The following is a 23381-nucleotide window of genomic DNA, read 5'->3' as shown; positions in this document are numbered from 1 at the left end:
GTGGGACAGGTGGCGTTCTCTCGTTTTGGAGGCCAAGACCCTCTTTGGAACACTGCGCCACAATAGTTAGTTTAGTTAGTATTGGCATCAAATAAAAATAATAGTAGGTACTGTGTACAGAAGATTCACTGTACAACAAAACCTCTCAGTCAGCCTTATTGTCAATGTTTCTGCAACTAGCTGTTAAGTGTTTATTTGTTTTAGACCTATTTTTACGACTTTGCGACACCAATTTTGATGCAGTTGTACCCTTGGTGTTGGATCAAAAAAAGTTCGAATTTCAAAAGGGTACTTACCTCGATATAGTGGTATATCTTGTAGACTTCGGATTTCCGTTTTGACTTTCAACATCCCTGATTTCTTCCTTGGACACTGTAACAAAAAAACGAACAAATTAAAGGGTGGAAGGTCTTACTTTAAACAAAGAAGAAATAAATTTGTACACAAAAAAAATCTTGAACAAAGAAACATTATAAATAAATAAATAAATAAATAAATATTATAGGACATTATTACACAAATTGACTAAGTCCCACAGTAAGCTCAATAAGGCTTGTGTTGAGGGTACTTAGACAACGATATATATAATATATAAATATTTATAAATACTTAAATACATAGAAAACACCCATGACTCAGGAACAAATATCCATGCTCATCACACGAATAAATGCCCTTACCAGGATTTGAACCCGGGACCATCAGCTTCGTAGGCAGGGTCACTACCCAGACTACCCACTAGGCCAAACCGGTCGTCAAATTATGTATGACTGTGTTTAGGAAATCGAAGAAACTCGAAAATGTCTCGACCAAGAAATAAAATATCTTGTATAATTACTGGCCAAGAACTACTTTCTCGTATCAAATAACAAAGTTTTTATTCAATATGTATATTTATATTCTTCTGTTTGGGCAAAACCGTTTAGCTAACGAAATATTTCTGCAGAAATGCGCTGGATAGGACATGTTTTACGAAGGCCAAACAACCACTTATCCAAGCAAGGGCTGACTTGGAAAAAGGGGGCAAAGTCGACCACGTACCACCTGGAAGCGCACAGTGGAAACAGAGGCTGCATCAGTTGGGCTCGGCTGGGCGGAGTTGGAGGAGGCCGCGTTGGACCGTGAAAAATGGAAATCCCTTCTCAGAGCCCTATCTCCCTGATGAGGGATAACAGGATGTATATCTTGACCCAAGTTATAAAATTATTGTCCAAATATAGCATAAATATTCTATGTAATGGATGTATTTAAGTATTCTTACCTACATTTACATCTGTCCGTTATATAATGTATTTATATCGTCATTCGTACAAACATCGCTAGTATTTTATACAATAGGGAGCTTTTCAGTCGAGTACCGTGCTTAGGCAACGAAGCTAGCTGAGTTGCCTAAGTAAGGTACGAAATTGAAAAGCTTGATAATACAATACTTTTTCTACGAGTCATCTAAAGTAATAGTTTTTATTACTATAAAACCTAAAATTAATGAAAATTGGTATCTCGATAGACAAACATGTAGTACAGAATATATAAACGCGAGACGGTTTTGTCTCGCCCCGAGCCCGTTTAGGCTTTTCTATGGGAGCGCGGCGGCACGTGTATGGTATTTTTTTTTACAGTTGATTACTGCGTATTGAAATGAATATTATAGTTGAGTCGGGAACACATGAAAAGTACGCAATTATAGTTTGGTATATGAAATCTTAATTCAACCATTACAGTCGACGGGTAGAAAAAGGGTTTATTGAGATTACTATGGGACGTTTTTTTGTAACTCAATAGCCTAATCGGAAACTGTAGCCGGCCCACTAAGTAGCAGAAGCGTATAACCCCAAAATTAGCAAATTTGCCAGGTAAGTCACGATTCCGGTAAAACAAACGATATCCGTTTTAAGCTCGGGAGTAATTAAAATGTGCCGTAATCGATGCTGGGTTAATGGCGTAGATCACTTGGCCACTAGATGTCGCATTAAGAATGACTTGCGTCACACATTTACAAATGTTCTAATAGAATTAGACCGTCAACATTCATTTTAATCCCGTCAATATTTATAAGCTGTTCGTTGATTGAATAAACTAAAATTATCAAAAATAAGTTTGAAAGATCTTATATGAATTCTTATATCGTATGGAAACAACCTCAGATATTAAAAAATATATCCTGTACCACACAAGCAAATCAATTTACATCTCCTTCATCAAAATAGATTCAGTAGTTTTGACGCAACCGGTCGAATCGACCAGTTTAGGGTTTACTTTACATTGCACATTTCATACCGTTAGTACTCGTATTTATTAACAACCATAATGAGGTTGAAACTAAATGGATTAATAATTATTTTTTGTGACCGTAACAGACAATAGAGGTATACAAATAAGAGATATACAAATACACCCTAATTCATAAAACAGAAAACATCTGTTAAAATTGGTGCCTCTCCAATAACACCAATGTCAAAATGATGGATACGGCAAAACGGTTATCAAGGGCTTGTTAAACTTAATAGGCGTTTATCAATAACAATAATCTTTATATGATTACTTAAATGAATAACAAAAATACATAACTTAGCACAAATATTTCATCACCGACTAGCCTTTTTTTTTTTTTCACGCAGGGGTAAATGCATTTACGCATCTCACCCCCTTGCTGGGGAGGCCAACTTGAGGGGTGGTATGTGGGACTCGCTCCTCCCGGTACTCCATCTGTTAAACAGAGGGAGGGGAAGAAAATACCCACTAACATCCCCTACGGCGTTGCCCGCTCTAGCCTAGGAGGCCATTAAAATTACATTATTGAAAAATCACTATTACTATACCTTATAAAACAAAGTTTTCCGCCGTGTCTGTCTGTATGTATATATGTTCCATGAACTCAAAAAGTACAGAACGGATTTTCATGCGGTTTTCACCTATCAATAGAGTGAATTTTGAGGAAGATTTAGGCGTATAGTTTGTTAAGGTTGTGAAACCCGTGAGAAGCGGAGCGGGTCGCTAGTGTATTTGTAATTCTAATGCAGCCTCTATAGGAGGTGGTCTACGGTTAATGGCCGGTACGAGGGCCCTCTTAATTTCGTCTAATTGGTTTTTAAATTTCGCCGGATAACCTCGGGTCAGGAGTTAAATTTTACGTTTCATCCGATGAGTAGGCACATTACTGTTGTGAGTACGGGTTAATATCGTGGGTACAGACAGAGTTGTTTACAAGAATACTAGCTGTTTCCCGTGACTTTGTGTAAATATCATAATTATTATATCGCTTTTCCAACCTTCCAGCTTTCAAAATCTTTCAATTTAATATGAACATACACTATATATTATTACTTAAAGCTTGTCTAACCGCCTGTTGTTTACCTCTTCTTAATTTTATGTATTCATTGTATTATTTTCTGCATTAAGGTGTGCAATAGATAATTTGTATTGTATATTCAGGAATAATATTTTGGTATGAAAAACAAAACGTGAACAAGTTGTGGTTATCTTCCTTGTTGTGTTTACTACAAAACTGTTCATTTCATATACTATATTTCCCAGCGAAAACATTTTTAATAAGGCTCGCACTATTAAAACATTATCAGATCTCTTGTAGAGCCAAGCTTCTAACTCTACAAACTCTACACCTTTCTAAAACCAAACAAATGCAATCATTGTCGTCACGTCAAAAATTGAACCACTAACTTTTAGCATATAAAATATCATACCTCGTATTTGTACACAGAATGTTCTAAATTAACATAACACTAGTGTTTTACGAGCGACGCTGGATATAAAGCCGACAGCACGCTCTGGGGGCGGTTCTACCTAATTCTAGCAATTTAGGTGTTACTGTGCCACAGTGGAGACTGGTTCAGTAGATACGGTAGCCTTGCCACGAGCCACTGCCAGTACAACACTGACATACACCCAAAAGTATGGAAACAAGGTTGTTCTCTTTAATATCTCATGTTTCTATCTTTATTATTTATTTATAACCTAAAACTTACATCAGGCAACCCCAAAACATTGTAAATACTCGCAAAATGTAGTCAGTATTTGTTATTATAAAATACAGATTTAAGTCTTTTTGTTTTTTGTAATAGCCACACAAAAAAAATATTAAAACATCCTAAAATATAGTTTTTTTTTTGTTTAGTTACATAATCATACCATTTTAATTGCCTTAAGTACAAAATGTTTAACTGGCAGCTATCGTAGCCAAAATTTAAGCTGTAAACTTTTAAAAGGTTCTTTTATTATTTTTACCATTTTGTTTTTTAAGTGTCAATGAGTAGTATAAATTCCATCGCTTAAAAATGCATCATTTTCTATTGTAATACAAGCTTGTTTCCATACTTTTGGCCGGGAGTGTATTCACAACACAAGCCTTATTGAGCTTACTGTGGGACTTAGTCAAATTGTGTAATAATGTCCTATAATATTTATTATATTTATTATTTATTATTTATTTATTATTCGCTCGACTGCGTAGGTTAACTTACGTTCTATAGATCTTGCTCGCACTAATTGCCAGTACGAGTGAGATGAATAGAAAGAAACGCACACGCTAGCGAATATATCAGTGTCATGATCGTGGTAGCCGTGCGTTCAGGTCTTTTAGACTTAGAAACCTATTAAAACAACTAATCTGCTATTACTTAATTACTACAACTTAACTACTTTGCCTAAATTTGACTGGTAGAGAATGACTTATAGCATTATGTTCGCCTTTTGTACAGTGTGTTTTCTCATGTGCAATAAAGATTAAGAAAATAAAAGTGGAAAATTCACTGTCTTGGGTGGGACTCCGGTAACCGTTTAAGAAATATAACACTCTGACAGTAGATGTCGCTTAGGACCTTTCAAAGGCATATATATCGTGGAATTATTCGCTATATTGGGTAAGGTCTTGGTAGCTCAGATGGAAGAGCACCGGGCTAGCAATCCGTTGGTCGTGGGTTCAAGTCCCACCCAAAACAGTGATTCTTTTTCCACTTTTAATTTATTTCTAAGCTTCATATCATCGTTCGCAAACGTATCTGCTTGATATAAAAAAAATTAAGGCCAAGAAGCAACTCGTGCAATCGAAATTACTCTCTCATTTTAAAGCTCAAGCCGGTAACAACGTACATAGGCATTAGCAAGGGACATATGATATGTATTATGCATATGCATATGATATGTGGGCGGGCACTTTCAGCATCATGCTGACGCCAAAACCGTTTGCCACATTATTAGAAATAAATATATTATAACTTGTAAGTATTATTAGAATAGTTAATTTAAGTAAGTTAGGTTATTTTTTGTACTTGTTTTTTTGTAGCAATAAAGCAATTTTCTTTATTTCTTTCTTTCTGATCTATCAGATCTATCTGGCACCTGGGGGCATAGGAAAGGTCACTAGACTATTTCCATACATTATTTCTGTTTCTATTAGCGTTTTCTATTCACGTTTGTCATCTTGGCTAACACGGTCACCTGCGGCGGTAGCACGGTCGCATTATTATCGCGTCACCATGCTTGTCACGTTCTAACAAGTATATAAGTGCGCAAGTGACGGGCATAGTGACAGGTGATAGAAATGGAACCACGCTGCCTGGCCTACTGTAGTTATATGCACAATGTAATCCCACAGCGGTCGTAGCGAGAGACAAAGCGCTCATAGCGCGGGACAAAATAATTACATCCACCTTAGCGTTGTCTTGCTCATCTCTGGCTGCCTTACAGGTTAGTCTGCTTCAGATAACTGTCTTGCTTGAAACCGAATAATGCATGTCTTTATCTTGTTTTATTCTTTGCTTCTCCATACAATCTTATCTCGTAGTCTTTATTTCCATCTCTAGGTATTGTCATTACAGAAAATATTGTTACGTAATAATATATTATGTCCCGCCAAGTTTCTTGCCGGTCCCATATTGGGATACCCTCCTCCAGGGTGGATTTCAATCTTCTCAAGTCAGAGGTGTAACTTTATTTGACGTTCATATGCGCATTGTAGTATGCCTACTTGAATAATAAACCATCTTTATCTTTATCTTGAATATCTGTCCGAGACTCTCATTTATTTAACTTAATAATAATAATAAAATGCTTTATTGCACACTACAAAAAAAATGGTACAAAGTATGTAAAGGTATAAATATGAAGGTAACAACAGGCGGACTTATCGCTAAACAGCGATCTCTTCCAGACAACCTTCAGATAGAGAGATGGCGACTTAATTTTTGTTATTAACTTAACTTATTTTACTAGTTATAATAAAATAATGGGAATAAATATAAAAACATCGTGTGACATTTACATTAAATATTCTTATCCAACTATCATTACTTTCAAATTAATATTGAGACGTGAAATTAATAATATAAAACCCAGACCAACGACAATTCTAAACCAGACACAATCCTAAATTAATATCTACAACTTATAATTAGAAAACTTTTTTCTTCTCAATCTAAAGTTCCGCGGATTCTTAGGATCTCAAAGTTCTGATATCTTACTTATTCATGGGAAAGAGTTCAGTGCTTGCTAACTTGCGTAGATTTCAACCAACTATAAGTTTGTTGGAGATGATGGCTGTTGAAAACAAATATTTGGTGTGAAGACTGCGATACAGTAAGTAATTCTTTCATCTGCTTCTTGTCTTCTTACTCCTGCCTTCCAGAATGTTTACTCCTGTCTTCCTTTTTGATTCCTTTTAATGATCTAGGGGGAAACCGACTGATGGTGAACGATTACCATCGCCCATGGACACCCAAGCACTCCACCACTTGTAGCGCTACTCTCGTAGCCGATCTCAGCTTTTTCCCGCTTCGTAGAGAAAAGCAATTACAAGCAGAGAATTCTCCGAGCGAGTTCCCGGCACTCAATGTTGGAAATTTAACGGGTTTCCAAGACGCGCGCAATACCAAAAGGGTAGTACCTACTCGTATAAGTCTTTAACATGATAATACACTCTTTCTTGAAGGTTCGGTTCGGTCCTATAACATGTAATTTCTTAGAAATATTATTCATGTGTATGTTTTATATTAAGAGACTGTCAACACCCAATGTCCTTGAAATTGATGTTACTTAAACAGTTTTTTAAGTAAGACTATTTGTTTTAGTCAAGTAAGAAAAATATATGTTCATATTAATTATATTTCAAATACCGTGGTTGTACTCGATACACGATTGAACGAAATCGGCTTGATAGAAAATAATTGCAAAGATTGGTCTTAAAATCACAATTAAACGGTTTTATGTCTTTATTGTTTTGACTTATGGGTCTGCAATTAAAATCACAATTTCAAAACATTTATATCTAAACCGTGGTTGAGTAAAATATTACACTAATAATCCATTTTATTTATTTAAATATTTTTCTTATTATTCCCTTGCCCAGGCCCAGTAACACGCGACAGTGCTATCTCATTTACTCCGATACAAATAGACAGTGTGCGCGCTTTAGGTATTGACAGTTTACTTAAGTTTGTATATTTGAACTTCTATTAGGGGAGACCTAGGAGAGTTGACACAAAATTTACATTTCCGAACATAGCTGCTTCATTATATAAGCTAGAATTGCAGAGAATATTTCATTGGAAAGCAAATTTCATCCTTTAATTATAAACATCAACAAAATAAGTAATTAGCATTTAGAACTATTTATAAATATGGTATTTCCGCATCAAGTCAGTCTGTTTCAACCCTCCTAGTACCGAGATAAGTTGAAACAGGTACCTGGGCAAGTTGACACATAGAGAAAGATCAAGCATTTAAGGATAAAAAAACGCAATGGAGAGCTTGAAAACGATTTAATATCAAAATAAACATCTTGACCTCAACACAATGAAGGAACTTCTTTTGAGATCAAGGCAAAAAAACTTTTGTAACTTGAAATAGTTTTCCCTTCATGAGATTGCGAGGAAGGCAGATAAATAGTTTAATTCTAACTTGCACATAATCAGTCATGTTCTTTTAAGAAGGTGACATTTACCTACATTCTAACTTGTACATAATCAGTCAACTTCTTCTAAGAAGGTTACATTTACCTACCTACATTCTAACTTGCACATAATCAGTCATCTTCTTTTAAGAAGGTTACATTTACCTACCTACATTGTAACTTGTAGATAAATAATCAGTCATGTTCTTGAAAGAAGGTTAGGTACATTTACATTCTAATTATTTATCCACACTCGAACATATAAACATCAACAAAATAAAGATTTACTTAATCAAAAAAAATCTCACTGAGATTGGAAATCCTTCCAACATATTAATTTACTTCTTGGTTAACCACACTCGAACATTTAAACATCAACAAAATAAAGATTTACTTAATCAAAAAAAAATCTCACTATGAGATTGGAAATCCTTCCAACATATTAATTTACTTCTTGGTTAATAGAATTTTTAATAGTTTAACACAAGATAATACAAATAAACAAATAACAAATTCAATCAGATAAACAGTTTTGGCAGATATAGTTTAATTCGCCAGTTGTGCATTCTGCATGAGCCCAACCTTTGCAGTCTATACACTGCACCCATTCCTCGTTGGGTCTACTATTTTTATATGACTCTAAACAGCATAGGCATAAACAATCATCATCATTTTCACTGTCAGATTTTCGTGTTTGTTTCTTCTTGTTTTTCGTAGGCCTTTTATTTTGATTTGTAGCTTTCTTTTTCTTAGATGTGATAGGTAGGTTGACACAAGCTGTTTCAACTTACCTCTCCCTTGAAATCGACGGTTAGTTACATTGAATTATTATTTTAAAATTCACGTCGTTACCTGGTTTAAAAATGAGTTTAATATGTTAAACTTGGTTAATAACACTTGAAAACAAATATATACACATTACAAAATATGTAATATAACATGGAAATAAATGGCATCAAAAAAATGATGGAATACTTACTTTTCGTGCAGTTTTCGCCACAGACGCTCTAGTGCCACAACCGTTCGCCGGGCGGCCGCGGCGTGTACTGACAAGTCGGAGCGGCGGAGCGGCGGATCAGAAATGCGTTGTTGCCAAACTTCTAATGCCTATAGCTTCCGAGATATTGAAGTTGTGTCAACTTACCTTTGTGTTAACTTACCTCGGTCTCCCCTACGGCTGAACAGATCTCTGTAATATTTGGCATTGGGATAGATTATGGCCAGGAAAAGAATATCGGAATGTTTGCCTGGTATTCTTACCTTAACACATTGAGTACCGGGAACCCGCCAGGGGCTCTGTTCACAGTCGCTTACGTCTACAAAGCGGGAAAACGCTGGGATCGGTTACGAGCGTAGCGCTACGAAAACGTTAGTAGCGAATGTGTTAATGGGGTAAAATGGTTGTGAATGTATGTGAACTTTAAGTCCAAGAAGCGATCGCATGGCTTATTCGACTTATTATAGGTTTCCACTAACATTAGACAGATCTAGAATATGTATACCTTCAAGATTTATATTCGCTTTTTAAGAAATCAAAATGCTTTCAAATGCAGGTATACATATGAAAAATATAATAAAAACACTTAAATAAAATAATTTCCTATAAGGCTGGGCGCATTGCCCCGCTGTATAGCAATGCTGATCCGAAGAGCGAAATATTAACCAGCCCTCTGGTCACTAGAAGCCTATATAAGGAGATTTGATAGTTATTTTTAAAGGCGACGCGCGCTTTTTTTTAATACCACGACGGTGGCAAACAAGCATACGGCCCGCCTGATGGTAAGCAGTCACACCAGAGGTATTACATGCGCGTTGCCGACCCTTTAAAAACCTGTACACTCCTTTTTTCAAGAACCCCATACTATAGCCCCTCCGGAAAACCTCGGCAGGAAGCTCATTCCACAGCCGAAGCGTTCGCGGGAGGAAATTCCTCTTAAACCGCACAGTACGCGACCATTTAGGTTCTAGGGTGTGAGGATGAACACCCTGCCGACGGCGGGCGGTGCGGTGATAGAAAGCGGCCGTCGGCATCATGTCAAACAATTCTTCAGAACACAGCCCATTGTACAAGCGGTAGAACACACATAAGGAGGCAAAGTCTCTCCTTAGACTTAAAGGTTCAATACCGCTTGTGAGTTTGGGATCGTCGACGATTCGTACAGCGCGCCTTTGGACTGAGTCGAATGGTCCCAGCTGGCATGCAGGTGCTCCTGCCCAAAGGTGACAGCAATACTCCATATGGGGTCTGAAGTCTTACTCCTACTGGAAATACTCGTCAGTACAAAACAAATACCTATCCTTCTTTCATCAAAATAATAGTGCTCAGGTTTACTTCAAACGTTCCTTATAATACTTCAGATACTAAACAGAGGTATTTCAGAAAAATGTTTAGATTATAACAAGTTTGGTCAAACGGAGTATTTCTTTAAACGATAATATTTCTGTCTGAGATCCGAGAGTCAAAGGAATTTTTCGAAATTTTGTTTTTTTATTCCATATAAAAATGTTACGAAAAGATTTGTCTATGATTACTTATCTAGTAAAAAGGATAAGTTATATCTATTTAGAGCGTCAGTCTGATTTAATGCCTGTTACATAAAAAAAAATCAATCGAAACTATGTTCGGCGAAACGTTGTCTGCGAATCGATAATCTGCTAAAAAATAGTCGAGGAATCATTAGGTAGCCATAAATTCATTAAAATTACTATCATTTTTGTATTCGTTTCGCATTCCTGACAAACGGGTAAAATTCCTGACATTGCTGGAAAATTCCCGACGTTTGGTAACTCTATTCAATTTTTTTATATATATATTATAGGACATTATTACACAAATTGACTTAGTCCCACAGTAAGCTCAATAAGGCTTGTGTTGAGGGTACTTAGACAACGATACCTATATATAATATATAAATATTTATAAATTGTATTTATTGACAATAACAATATACATAATGGATATATACAGATGATTACTATAACTAGCTTATATCTAAAACAGGCCCTTGAGGCATTGTACCAAGGATGCTGGCGGCATTTCCTCGTTGTATCGCAATACTAAATAAATAAAAAATACATAGAAAACATCCATGACTCAGGAACAAATATCCATGATCATCACACGAATAAATGCCCTTACCAGGATTTGAACCCGGGACCATCAGCTTCATAGGCAGGGTCACATACCCACTAGGCCGGACAGGTCGTCAAAACTTTAATTTGACACATGATCCTTATCGCTATCGCAATGTAGTTAAACTTCCAAATGATATAAATCAAACTCAATATCCTATTTCGAACGAAAATTTTCAAAACAGGTAATTCAGTGAGAAAGTTTTTTAATTACGTACCTACCTCGCAACTATCGGGGTCCTGTCAAACTGGAACCATTAATAATAATAAGTTCGGTTTGAACGGGGTAAAGTGGGAAATAAGGGAGTTAGTGAAACTATCGGTAGATGGCGTTAAACAAGAAGAATATACGTCTGAGAATAATTCTGTAGCTAATTTGATGTAAAATTATCTAGATCCGGTTTACCAAGGTTCCTCTGCAGTATATTAGAGGTACAGATACGTATCTCTACGCTCACAGTATTTTGGCTCCATGCCAAGTAATGACCTATCACAATAAATCATTACAAGCAATATTGCCTTGACGTCCGGTTTGGCCTAGTGGGTAGTGACCCTGCCTACGAAGCTGATGGTCCCGGGTTCAAATCCTGGTAAGGGCATGTATTTGTGTGATGAGCATGGATATTTGTTCCTGAGTCATGGGTGTTTTCTATGTATTTAAGTATTTATAAATATTTATATATTATATATATCGTTGTCTAAGTACCCTCAACACAAGCCTTATAGAGCTTACTGTGGGACTTAGTCAATTTGTGTAATAATGTCGTATAATATTTATTTATTTATTTAATATTGTAAATTTAACAGACAAAAGTTGCTAGCTAGTATCTAAGGGACAACTTACGAACAAGTAACACATTTGACAAATTTCAATAAAATCTCGACACAGTTTGGCAAAATAGTTTCGAAGTAAGCTACTCGGAAAATTGTTTGAGCTGTATGGGATATTTCTTTTTGAAAGTGAATATATGTGTCCAAGTCTATTCAAAGGTCCCACTTTGTCGCTTACCATAAGGACGAGATTTGCTTGTATCTTTATACGAATAACCTGTTAAAGCGTCCTTAAGGCGGGCGACAAAGTGGGACTTTTTGCTTGAAAAAAACACATATTTTTACTAAATATCGTAGCGCACCTTTAAATATAAATATAAAATCGAAAATAAATATTTTCGGCGATTCGAACTTTAAGATACGTTAAATATTAGATCTAGATACGATATGGACCGGTAATGTCTGTCAAAAGTGAGTTGGAAGAAATGCTGGCTGGAAAGACGTTATCCCCGTCAATATCTAATGACGAGTTAGGCAAAATAGTGATGTCTAAAATTCAACGTTATTGAAATACAACATATTAATTCAATTCAATTCATTTATTTGCCTCATAATACGTCTTACAAGATGTTACAGTAATTTGTAGTTATTGTACCAGTATCAGTCAAATTAGACAGGCAGAAGGAATATCTAATAAAACCTGTATCTATTAAGGTTTTGTCATGTTTTCATTGTTTGCTAAATTTAAATTTCTGAGAACTTTCCTTATAGTAATTAAACAACTTCGAAATTTTTTCCTTGGTACAATGCTAGGCCGACGGAAAATTCAGTTTCGGTTTCAGTCAGTTTGGGGTTTAGGCCGTAGTTTCGGTTACGGCCGAAAACGGCCGAAACTTACGAAATGGTAGTTCTCACTATGAAACTAAACTATGTGACAAAGAGGTACAATGCTAGGCCGACCGAAAATTCAGTTTCGGTTTCAGTCGGTTTGGGGTTTAGGCCGTAGTTTCGGTTACGGCCGAAAACGGCCGAAACTTACGAAATGGTAGTTCTCAGTATGAAACTAAACTATGTGACAAAGACCAAAAGTTGGGGAGCAAGTAGGACAACAATATTAATATACTGATTTATTTATACAGAAATTAATTGGTTTATTGTAAAACAATGCCCTCAATGCGATGGACCGACCAAGTGAAAGCTCTCACCGGGTCACCTCTGAATCTGTGCGCGCGGCAGGCAATAAATAGAGAAGCATGGCGGGAAACAGCGAAAAAAGCCGTACAACGACCGCAATGACCACGACTACTCTGACAAGAGTATACGACTAAGAAGAAGAGATTGTAAAACATAATTCCTCTAATACGGATTTTAACGAGTCTACAAAAGTTTCGGTTTCGGCCGAAACAAGAGCCAAAGCCAAACTTTCGGTTTCGGTTTCGGCAACCAAACGTTTCGATCGAACACTAATCAGAACTAATGACCAGATAGGCAAAATAGCGACGGCCAAAATTCAACGTTATGGAATCCACCTGTCCTACACATATCTAGTTGAACTCTAAAGCATTTTCGAGCCACAAATGCAATAACGGCCAAAGAACAATCTCGAATGTCCTCGCATACCTCCGTCCTAAACGAAATTGGAATACCGTCCGTGGGGACCATTGCCGGTTATTGGGCCCCGTTTTCAATATGGTGACAGTGCGGTGCATTGGACATTGTTTTTTGACAGCTTGCAAGTGTAAAATGTTCGTAAAACGAGGGTAGACGAGTGATCACTGTCGCAGTGATTTTTAAACTTAAATTGTTATCCGGTGGGAGCACCATCTTGATAGTTATCGACTATCGGGGACTCGTGATTAATTCCTTTGTTTTTTGCTCAATAATAATCTTTAAAGTGTAATATTCGGTAGCAGGCAGTAAGTAATATAAAAGTAATGGGAGTCACAGTTTGACAATAGTACTATGCAATAAATGCCCCAAAAAAAGATATTTTAAGAGTAAGGTTTGGCTTCAGTGAAAAAATTATAGTAAAAAGTAATATTTATTGGTAAGATACTAAAGTAAGTTTTATATAAAAATTGGTTTTCACTCACTATTACAATTTTGATACGGATAACTAGGTAAGTTAATCACAAGAAAGCCCTATTTATTCAAAAGTTTCATATTAAGATATTTTGTAACAATGAAGTTATGAAAAATGTGATAAATGTATAAAACTAGTTATTAGTAACGTTACTAAGTCGTCTCGCTAAAGTTAAAATGCGAAAAAACTGCTTTCGTTCAAGTATCATTCATTTGAGGCTGCTCTAGAAAACATAATATAAATCTCAGAATATTAAATTTATGATAAAAATATCCACGTTCTAGAGATGAGATAAAATTTTCACTCGAAAAAAATATATTTCATTTTCCCATCCAGAGGTTCCGTTTGGAGTGAATTTAATGCATTTGTGTTAATTTAAAGGCTTTTGAGAAGTTTAGTCGATGTAAAGCCGTTTTTATGATAAAAAATTGTTCTATTCATCTATTTTACAAGCTTTTATTTAGTTTCATCTGGCCCGTTGTCTGTCGGTCTGTAATCAAATCTTGTAAGTTAAAGATTCACTTCCCGGTTTCCGATTGCGCCGATCCGATTTTTATACATATGTAAGTCGAAAGAGAATGCAAAATTATGGTACCATCGAGCCGATCTGATGATGGAGACAAGAGGTAGGCATAGGAACTCTGTGATAAAACAGCGCAACCTAATTGTGTTTGGGGTTTTTAGAATTGGCACGATGAGTATTATTTGCCTGTAGAAAGAAAAGTACAGTCGGCGATAAAAGCTTGTACCAAAAATGAAATTTTTGCCAAAAACTTATTTTTGTACTAGACGGTCACTGTTTCTTGGTTTGGTGTTATTTGTTGCCGTATGATTTAATATCATATTATGTTAAGCTAATTTTGATACAAATTATGAATTAAAATAAATATTAACTATTTAATATATGTTTTTTGGTATTTCTCTTTTCAGATTAGATCCGTGTATTGTAAGATATAGTTTTTAAGTTTGTAATGTTATGCTATAAGTATATTTTAAGTAGAATTATAGGTACACACTTATATTTTTGTCGTACGTTTTACAAAGCTAAGTGTATTTTTTTTTTCAGGTTTTCATTAAAAAAGCGTAATTCTAATTATATATGACCATAATTTTCTATAACACGTCGGTGGCAAACAAGCATATGGCCGGCCTAATGGTAAGCAGTCACCGTCAACAGTAAAAATATCTATCAAAACTGTCATTTACACTAAAGAAATTCTTCGTTTCTTTAAAAACTTTTAAAATACATTTTGGCAAACAGTCAGACTCTATCATAAGGATTGAAAATTGGCCGTCATATTTCAAACTTAAAACTTTTCGTACATTTTATAAGTTACACGTACTCGCTCCTACTCCATTGTGATAAGGTCTTTTATTGTTTGATTCATGTGAATTTTCCATTTGGCTTTTTGCGAAGATTTTTCAGAGTTCGATTTGTATAATAACTTTACGGTCTAGTAGTTTATTTTAACTGATAGTATTTTTAGAATCTTTGTCATTCTTATTTCACATTTATTCGAAGTGTAACATTTGTTATAAAGTCAGTATTTTAAGATATTCTTTGCAGGTTACATTTTTGCTCCAAAAATATTCTAATGGGGATGTTACCGGTAAATAGCGTATGGAACCGACAAGGCAGCTTTCCTTGGAATGGCGCCAAATAAGGTAAGTTTTAGGTATACATAGGCTGCGGTGACCGTTTACTATTGGGAAGTCTGTATGCTTGTTTGCCACTGACATGGTAAAAAAAAAGATTTTTAAGAAAACTCTAAGGATAATTTAGTTATAAAGTAAAATTTTAAAGAAAATAAACTTATAAGCCATCTTGAGCAATGGATGCAAAAAATATCGTAAGTATTTAAAATTTAAGCAGTACACGCGATGGTCTATAGAAGAAAATAGTTTCTTATGATCAGACAAAAATCTTCAATTAAACTGCAAACACGGTAATAAAAAATTGTAATATGAGAATGTTGTGCAAGGTTGTTATCGATGTACTAACTTACCACGATAACACTGATTCTTTTTTTTCTTTTCTAATTTGTATGATGTAACTGTGTCTTAAAAAATGGGTTCCTCGAGACCAATTCGACATCAAAATGATAATATATCTAAATGATGTTATTTCCTTGTCATTCTTGCGTGCGTGTCGCCCCTACTCGTATTGGGGCGAGTGAGACGCACGGACGAATGGTAACAAAAGTTATCATTTTGATATCAAAGTTTGGCCTTCTTAGGTTGACAAGGCCTGTATAAGGTGACACTAAATCTATAATGAACTTGTCTATTTCTATAAAAACATAATTTAAAACGAATAAAAAATGTTCGCCTAAGAAAGTTACCACAGAGTATCATACCGTAAAATTCAGAAACAAAGGTCAGACTTCAGCCTCCCGGACCCTAAACTCAAGGGCTCTTCAGCACGCAAGAGGCAGAAAATGATTCGCTACCTGCAACGGCTAACGACCGGATTTGGAGGGTAGGCAGAAATGTTGAATAAATGAAGGTGTAGGACTTTACTTATTGGTGTATGACATGTCAGGTAACGCCAAGCATATTAAATCTTTTGACATACAGAAATAAGTAACAGAGTGCTCACGCCATAAATTAATTTTTGACAAGCAGAAACTGCGAACGATGCTATTAAGCTTAGAACAGTACCCCTAGTGTAAATAAATTCGATTTCGAAACGTGACGTACGCGTTTGCGTTTAGTCTCATTTTGTATTGGATTTAGAAAGAGCGCGCCAAGCGGGACGTTTTGGAAACTCAAAATCCTATACAAAATGAGACTTAACGCAAACGCGTTCGTCACGTTATGATGTCGCTCAAATTTACACTAGGGGTACAGATTTAAAAGTGGCAAAATGACTGGCTTAGGTTAGTGGACGTGAGTTCAAGTAGCCCAAGGCAGTACTTTTCCAATTTTAAATTTGTTCTAAACTCACTCCATACATCAGTTTTGGTACCAAAATGCTTATTAGAAAGTAGCGGAATTATTAGTACCGCATTTGACACTAGATGTCTCAAGTGTCGCAACCAACGAAAATTGTATTGCTCAAGAATTTGGAACTAATATTACAAGCAGGAGTTGAAAATAGAGTTCCGGTTAATTAGTCATAGCATCATCAAATCAAGATCACATTTTTAGAGTTTGAATGTAGCTCCAGCCCTTCAGTTAACACTTAAGAGTCCTAAGCAAGCTCAGGGGAATTTCACCATTCCATACAAATGGAGTTTCGTTTTGATTTTAAAATTACGTGTGGATTGTAATGAAACTTTGCATATACAATGACATGAGGTATATCTGCCTGTAATTAGTGTACACATACCTATAGTTCCAGCTTATAGATAAATAAGTAACCATAGAGTGCTCACTCGATACATCAGTTTTCTTATCAAAACTCTTATTATTTTCGTAGTCGACATCTAGCGTCAAGTAGCGGATTTATCAGTACTGCTACTTGACACTAGATGTCACGAGTGTCGCGACTGACGAAAAGTGTATTGCTCAACAATTTGCAACTAATATTACAAGCAGAAGGAGTTGAAAATAGAGTCCCGGTTAATCCGGTTATAATATTAGCTGAAAATTGTTGAGCATTCGATTTTTCGTTCGCCACAACATCTATTGTCAAGTAGCAGTATTGATAATTCCACTAGTCGACGCTAGACGTCGACTCAGAAAATAATAAGGTGAGGTAGGGGAAGTGCGCCATGCCGTCTAAGTGCGCCTACCTTGAATATATCGAAAACTGCTTATATACTACAAATATTACTAGTATTCTACAACACTTAGACTCTAAGAGTGTTGTAGAATACTAGTAATATTAGTAGTATATAAGCAGTTCAAGGTAGGCGCACTTAGACGGCATGGCGCACTTCCCCTACCTGACCTTACGCATTTTGGTACAAAACTGATGTATGGAGTGAGCACCCTATGTTACTTATTACTCTATGCCTCTGCTTATGTCTTCGTTGGCGTTAGATAAAGTTAATGTCATTAAAATTAAAATAATTCTACGGATTACATTCACGTATTTTTAGTCACTCGCGCGACATATTTCGGGGAGCTTAGGTAGGCTATTAGAGAATAAAACCTTACAGAAAACATTTGCCGTTTTTCCTGATATTTACGGTACCCAGGCACTAGAGTTTCGTTAAAGCCTCTCCAAAGAGTAAGAGGTAGAAAATGATTCCCGCTCCGTAATAACAAATAATTTTCCCTGAAGTCATGTAACGTTTCAATTTATGTGAAAATATATATTTTGTAAATATAATAATTCATATTATTTCTGAATAACATTGATGTTACTTTCTGTATATTTCTAAGGACTCAAAAACATATCAAATATCAATTTCATTTTTTGATCGACAAAAACAGCGATATGATTACAGTGTCACTTTTATCATAATGCCGAATTGTTGAGTAAAAATGCAAGGAACTAATAAAATAACTATGCAACAATATTTTACAATATCAACGAGGAAATGCCGCCAGCATCCTTGGTACAATGCCTCAAGGGCCTATTTTAGATATAAGCTAGTTATAGTAATCATCAGTATATATCCATTATGTATATTGTTATTGTAAATAAAATTAGATTTGTTATCCCGCCAGGTGAATTCGGATGATCTAATTTGGAGTTTTAGATGTTTGTAAGTTTTTTTTTAAGAAAGGCAGTGCAGAAAGCAATCGGTATACCCTTTTCCGCGTTGTTAATTAAGTAATAAGTCTAGTTACAAGTTTTCTAGAGTAAGGCTACACTTTAAAAATCTACTCTGCTAAACCAAACTTTTTACAAATCCCAAATCCATACAAGAAAGTACACAGTAAGTAGGTACGTATACGATAATTACGTACGCCGTAATTGGCAAGTCGATTGGCCTATGCGTCGGTGTCAGCTCTGCCTACTAATTACGCAAGTTTTCGATTTCAATTAGCGTACAATTGGCGTGTTTGATGCTCGTTAGTGATGTGCGAGTTTCGATGAGTTTATCGATTAAGTGGTTTGAGAGAATGCAGAAAATAAAAATGTTTTTTTGGTGTGTCAAACTCAAATTCAAATCTAAAATTCAAATTCAAAAATTTATTCTGCAAGTAGGCCTCAAGGGCTCTTTTACAAGTCAATACAACATTTATAGTAAAATCATATAGTGACATGAAAAATACATAACAACATTTATAAATACAACAGCCAATACCTGGGTAAACATTACATTATAATAATCTTAAAATAAATAATTAATACAATACAATAGAGATGTATAGTCTCTATGGATAAAAACACATTAAATCTGGAGATGTAAAAGGTCCCCAATGTCAGAGTACTAATACTAATAAAATTTGGAGGTGTAAAGTCTCTCCAAGTGTCAAAATAAAATTTATACTAAATAAATAAACCGCGTCTGGACTGTTAAACTAGCAGTCTCATAAACTAATGCTACATTCTGTACATAACTAGTATGTACCAAGTCAAGTATATTTGAAGTTATTATTCTCATTATTGGTATGGTTTATTCATCGCTAGCTAGAAAATTTTGGCCAAGAGAAATGGTTTTCTAGGATATTGCGACTTTATTATGATTGAAACAAACATACATAACAAAATAATGTTTTAAAGAAGTAGTGCTAAGCAGGTAAAATAATTAACAAGTGCGACTTAATTAAGTATCTGACAAACAATAGTACATTACGATACAAGTGCGAAAAATAGGAAATTCGAAACGAGTGGTGATAAATTAAAACACGACCGAAGGGAGTGTTTTAAATCGACACGAGTTGGGAATTACCTATTCGCACATGTATCGTACAACGTTTTACAGTACATATGGCCCTTTAAATGTTCGACATAGTAACTTAATATGCTAGTTTTCGCACTAGTACCATATGTACTGTAAAATAAATAATTTGAATTGTAATTTTTCGATAAACAGTGTCTTAGGACCCGTGGTAATGGAAATTAACAACTGAAAGCAAAACTAAGCTCCATTTGATGGATGAGTTTAAGTTATTAAACAAGTTTGCTTTGAGATTTCGTGATTTATTAATCTTGATAATTGAATCTAGTAAAACTAAGATCTTAGGCTTATAAGCACGTAATTCAATATTTTGTTAGAGCTTGTCGGATAACTCAATCTCAAGGTTTTAAATAAAAATAGGTAGAAAAGTAGAATAGGAATAATTAAAAAGAAAGTAAAGAAAAATCTAAACAAGGATAAGTACTTTTTATTTCAACCTCCAGTCTTTGTAGCACCAATTATCTGTTTCGCCAAGACTAATCTTGAAATAAGAAAGTTTGCAGCTTTTATTTCTAAGTTTTCAATTCGATTGCGGGCCGCAATCACCTGAGCCACAGGTTGGTATTAGTTGGGTCTTAATTTTAACGAACTGGCACACTGCGCTATTACAAGGTATTGGGCGAGTTTACTGTGTGTTTATTAGAACGGTGCCAAGTCACAATTTGATTGGGCGTGAAATACCTACATACAAATTTGTAATTATCATGTAAAGCTATAAGTTTTTAAGGTATAAAGAAGAAATGTTGAAAGAAAAGTTGTTTACGGTTTTATGTAAACATATTGAATGCACAATGTGTTTACTTCTGTTTAGCATAAAGTGAGTAAGAGAGGTATGGGCATTGTGAATGTCATCTCGCTTTGTGTGTTAGGGCACAGCCAGTGGATGTCATTCCAGATCTAGAGCAGAGCCCAACTGGGGAAGTACCTCCACCTTACAGAAAACAGCAGCCAAATAACACTAGACCCTACTCATAGTGTTGTGTTCCTGCCGGTGAGTAAGGTTGCCAGAGCAACTAGGGGAAGCGGGTTTAGGGTCGGCAACGCGCATGTAACTATACCTATACCTCTGGAGTTGCAGGCGTACATAGGCTACGGAGACTGCTTACCATTAGGCGGGCCGTATGCTTGTTTGCCACCGACGTAGTATATAAAAAAAAGTTCGGTTGACGAAATGTTGAGTATCAGAAAGAATTAAAAAACATTTGGGACCATCATACTATAAAATATTGGTGCACAGTTATTTAAGTTTAAATATAATAGTTTATTAAAATTCCCTACTTTTAATAATACTTATTAACTACTAACTATTAATTACTAGTAAATATTTCAAATAAAGTACAGTAAAGTATAATCACGATGCAAGTATCCGACAAGTTGTTTACTGTCTTGTTTTTCTTGTTTCGCTATCACGACGAGGCAAGTAATACGAGAATCTATAAAATCAACGTGTAATGGTCCGTGTACCTAACAAGTAAGCCAGTAAATAAGTGGCTATTCACGGTCAAGCAACTCGCACCTTATAATGCTGCCTTAAGTTCAGAATACGTGGATTCAGTGTTGGAAAGTTTTCATTGAATTGAGGTGAAAAAACTTATAGTTACCGTAATCGCGAGTCTGACCACGTCTGCTTTGAAGATTGGACAGTTAGTGGTGCTAGTAAAGTTAGAAATGGTTTTAAATAAAGCTTTAAGTTAGAGGTAAAAAGTGACTTAGGTCAAGAAACAGCCACTTTAATTAAAAGCAAAATATCCACAACAACAGATATTGTTATAATTTGACTATTGTAATTTCAAACAGATAGAGGAGGGAAGAGTGGGTAGGAGGGCTTTTGGAGGGAGGGGTAGTGTGACTACTTAAAAAACCAAAAACAAATTATTTTTTCTAACGACATGATATATCTACACTACCGTCAAAAAGTATAAGACCAAACACAGACTATGCAAATAATCAACATTTTTATGTTTTTTTTTTACGAAAATACTACTTTGCAGTAAATACCTACAATCCGAAAAATAAAGCGTTAAACAATTTATTAATCATAATTTATTAAAAAAAAGGCATATACTCCGTGGCCCATTAAATCCGACAGATTTTAACCACGCATTCCTGGGGTCATAAGGAGCAAAAAATGTTATATGAGTTTCGGCGAAATTCGCAAATAAAAAAATATTTTTTTGCCGTTTTTTTTGCGTTTTCTGTACTCGAGGTGTTATTATTTTTTACACCTCGGTGAAAAAAAAATTACAACGAATAAGTAAAGTTTTTTTTATTGACAGATAAAAATTGCGATTGTATATAATAATAAAAAGATTTTTTCACAGTTTCTCATCGAAAAATCCTTGACGCTTTTCCACTACAGAGTAATCTTGACATTCTTTCTACGACTATCTGTAGTAGCGTTTCTTGGCTTATGGATTTCCACTATTGCATCTCCCATAGAGTTTTTGCTGATGTCGGACATTGTTTTCGGACCCTACGGGCGAGTTCCCATGAAAGCTCGATCAGGTTAAGGTCTGGTGATTGTGGTGGACAAATCATGTTTTTTTAACACACCTTACTGTTATTTATTGCCTGTGTAGCCTCTACAGATCTTTACCGAATGCTTGAGTGAATGTCTCCTTGCAAAACAAATGGGTTACCGATCAAACGTGTTCTTGAGAATGAACTCATTTTGCACTGAATCCTCAACCGATTCCGTCTCAGGTGGAAAACAGTGCCGTCATAGCGATAGTTTTGAAATTCCATTACCCCCAACATTACAGATTTTGGAAGCATAATATATTGCCTGTCGATATAACTTACTCGCATCACTAGATACTGTGGAAACGCACTCACTGGATATGGCAGCCATTTTTATTTTACTTTTTTTTAATTTGGCGTGAGTGACATTTAAAAAAATATTTAAAAGCGTAGCATATTTACGCAGCGCGAATTGGAGAGCTATTTAAATTATTAAGTTAGATGTGTGATATATCAAAAACATACCAAAGTTGGTTTTTGCTGCGAGTGCTGATTTTGAGTCCCATAATTTAGAATCTTGAGCGTAGCGAGGGACTCAAGAGGCATGATTTCAAAATTAATTTAGGCCTCTTAATTATATGTAATACAGAAATACAGAGAAAGGAAAAAGATTGACGCCTTCAAGATTCAGTATTAAAGACGGATGCTCCGCATATCATGGACCGCTAAAAGAACAAAACAAGTCTGTACTACAAGTAGAGATCAAGACGAGACTCTTGACAATCTGCCACCAAATAATTCTTGGCTACTTAGGTCACATTGCTCGCCGGCAACCGGATAATCTCGACAAGCTGATTGTGGTGGGCATGATGGCAGGGAACAGACCCCGCTGTAGACCAAAACCGCCCTAATAACTGCTGAGAACCGAGAGATTTGGAGAAAACTGGAGAATGAAGCAACCAGAAACCTTCAGGGACACGACCTTCAGAATTGAAGATACCGACCAAGAAGAAGAGAGAAGTTTAGGCCAACCATATACTCTGTATCTTTAAGTATTTAAATAAAAGTTAACAAAACTACCCTAAAATGGCTCCTTAAGAGGGTAGTATAAACATTACATGATCAAATGATGTAGGTTAAAGTCAGGTCATTCAGGGACATATCCAGGCGGTTTTGTATTTGGTTGGTTAACCAATAAATTTTATTACTACCCGAAAATTTACAAATTGTT

At 35.5% G+C, this 23381-nt stretch overlaps 1 protein-coding gene and 1 non-coding gene across 4 annotated transcripts in view; one reads left to right on the top strand and one right to left on the bottom strand.

The window, feature by feature from the left end:
• LOC133531143 (nephrin) overlaps nucleotides 1-23381 on the bottom strand; it is a 430180-nt gene that overhangs the window by 156105 nt on the left and 250694 nt on the right. For all 3 annotated transcript variants that reach the window (XM_061869270.1, XM_061869268.1, XM_061869269.1), the window contains exon 6: nucleotides 297-372. In XM_061869270.1, the coding sequence (XP_061725254.1) occupies nucleotides 297-372 (76 nt within the window). The remainder of the gene's footprint in view (nucleotides 1-296; nucleotides 373-23381) is intronic.
• Trnaa-agc (transfer RNA alanine (anticodon AGC)) lies at nucleotides 4883-4955 on the top strand. Its single transcript has one exon. It is a non-coding gene; the product is annotated as a tRNA-Ala (tRNA).

The sequence above is a fragment of the Cydia pomonella genome, chromosome 24 (assembly GCF_033807575.1).
Source record: "Cydia pomonella isolate Wapato2018A chromosome 24, ilCydPomo1, whole genome shotgun sequence".
NCBI lineage: Eukaryota > Metazoa > Arthropoda > Insecta > Lepidoptera > Tortricidae > Cydia > Cydia pomonella.
The sequence above is the reverse complement of the archived record's forward strand: the minus strand, read 5'-3'. Positions and strand labels throughout refer to the sequence as shown.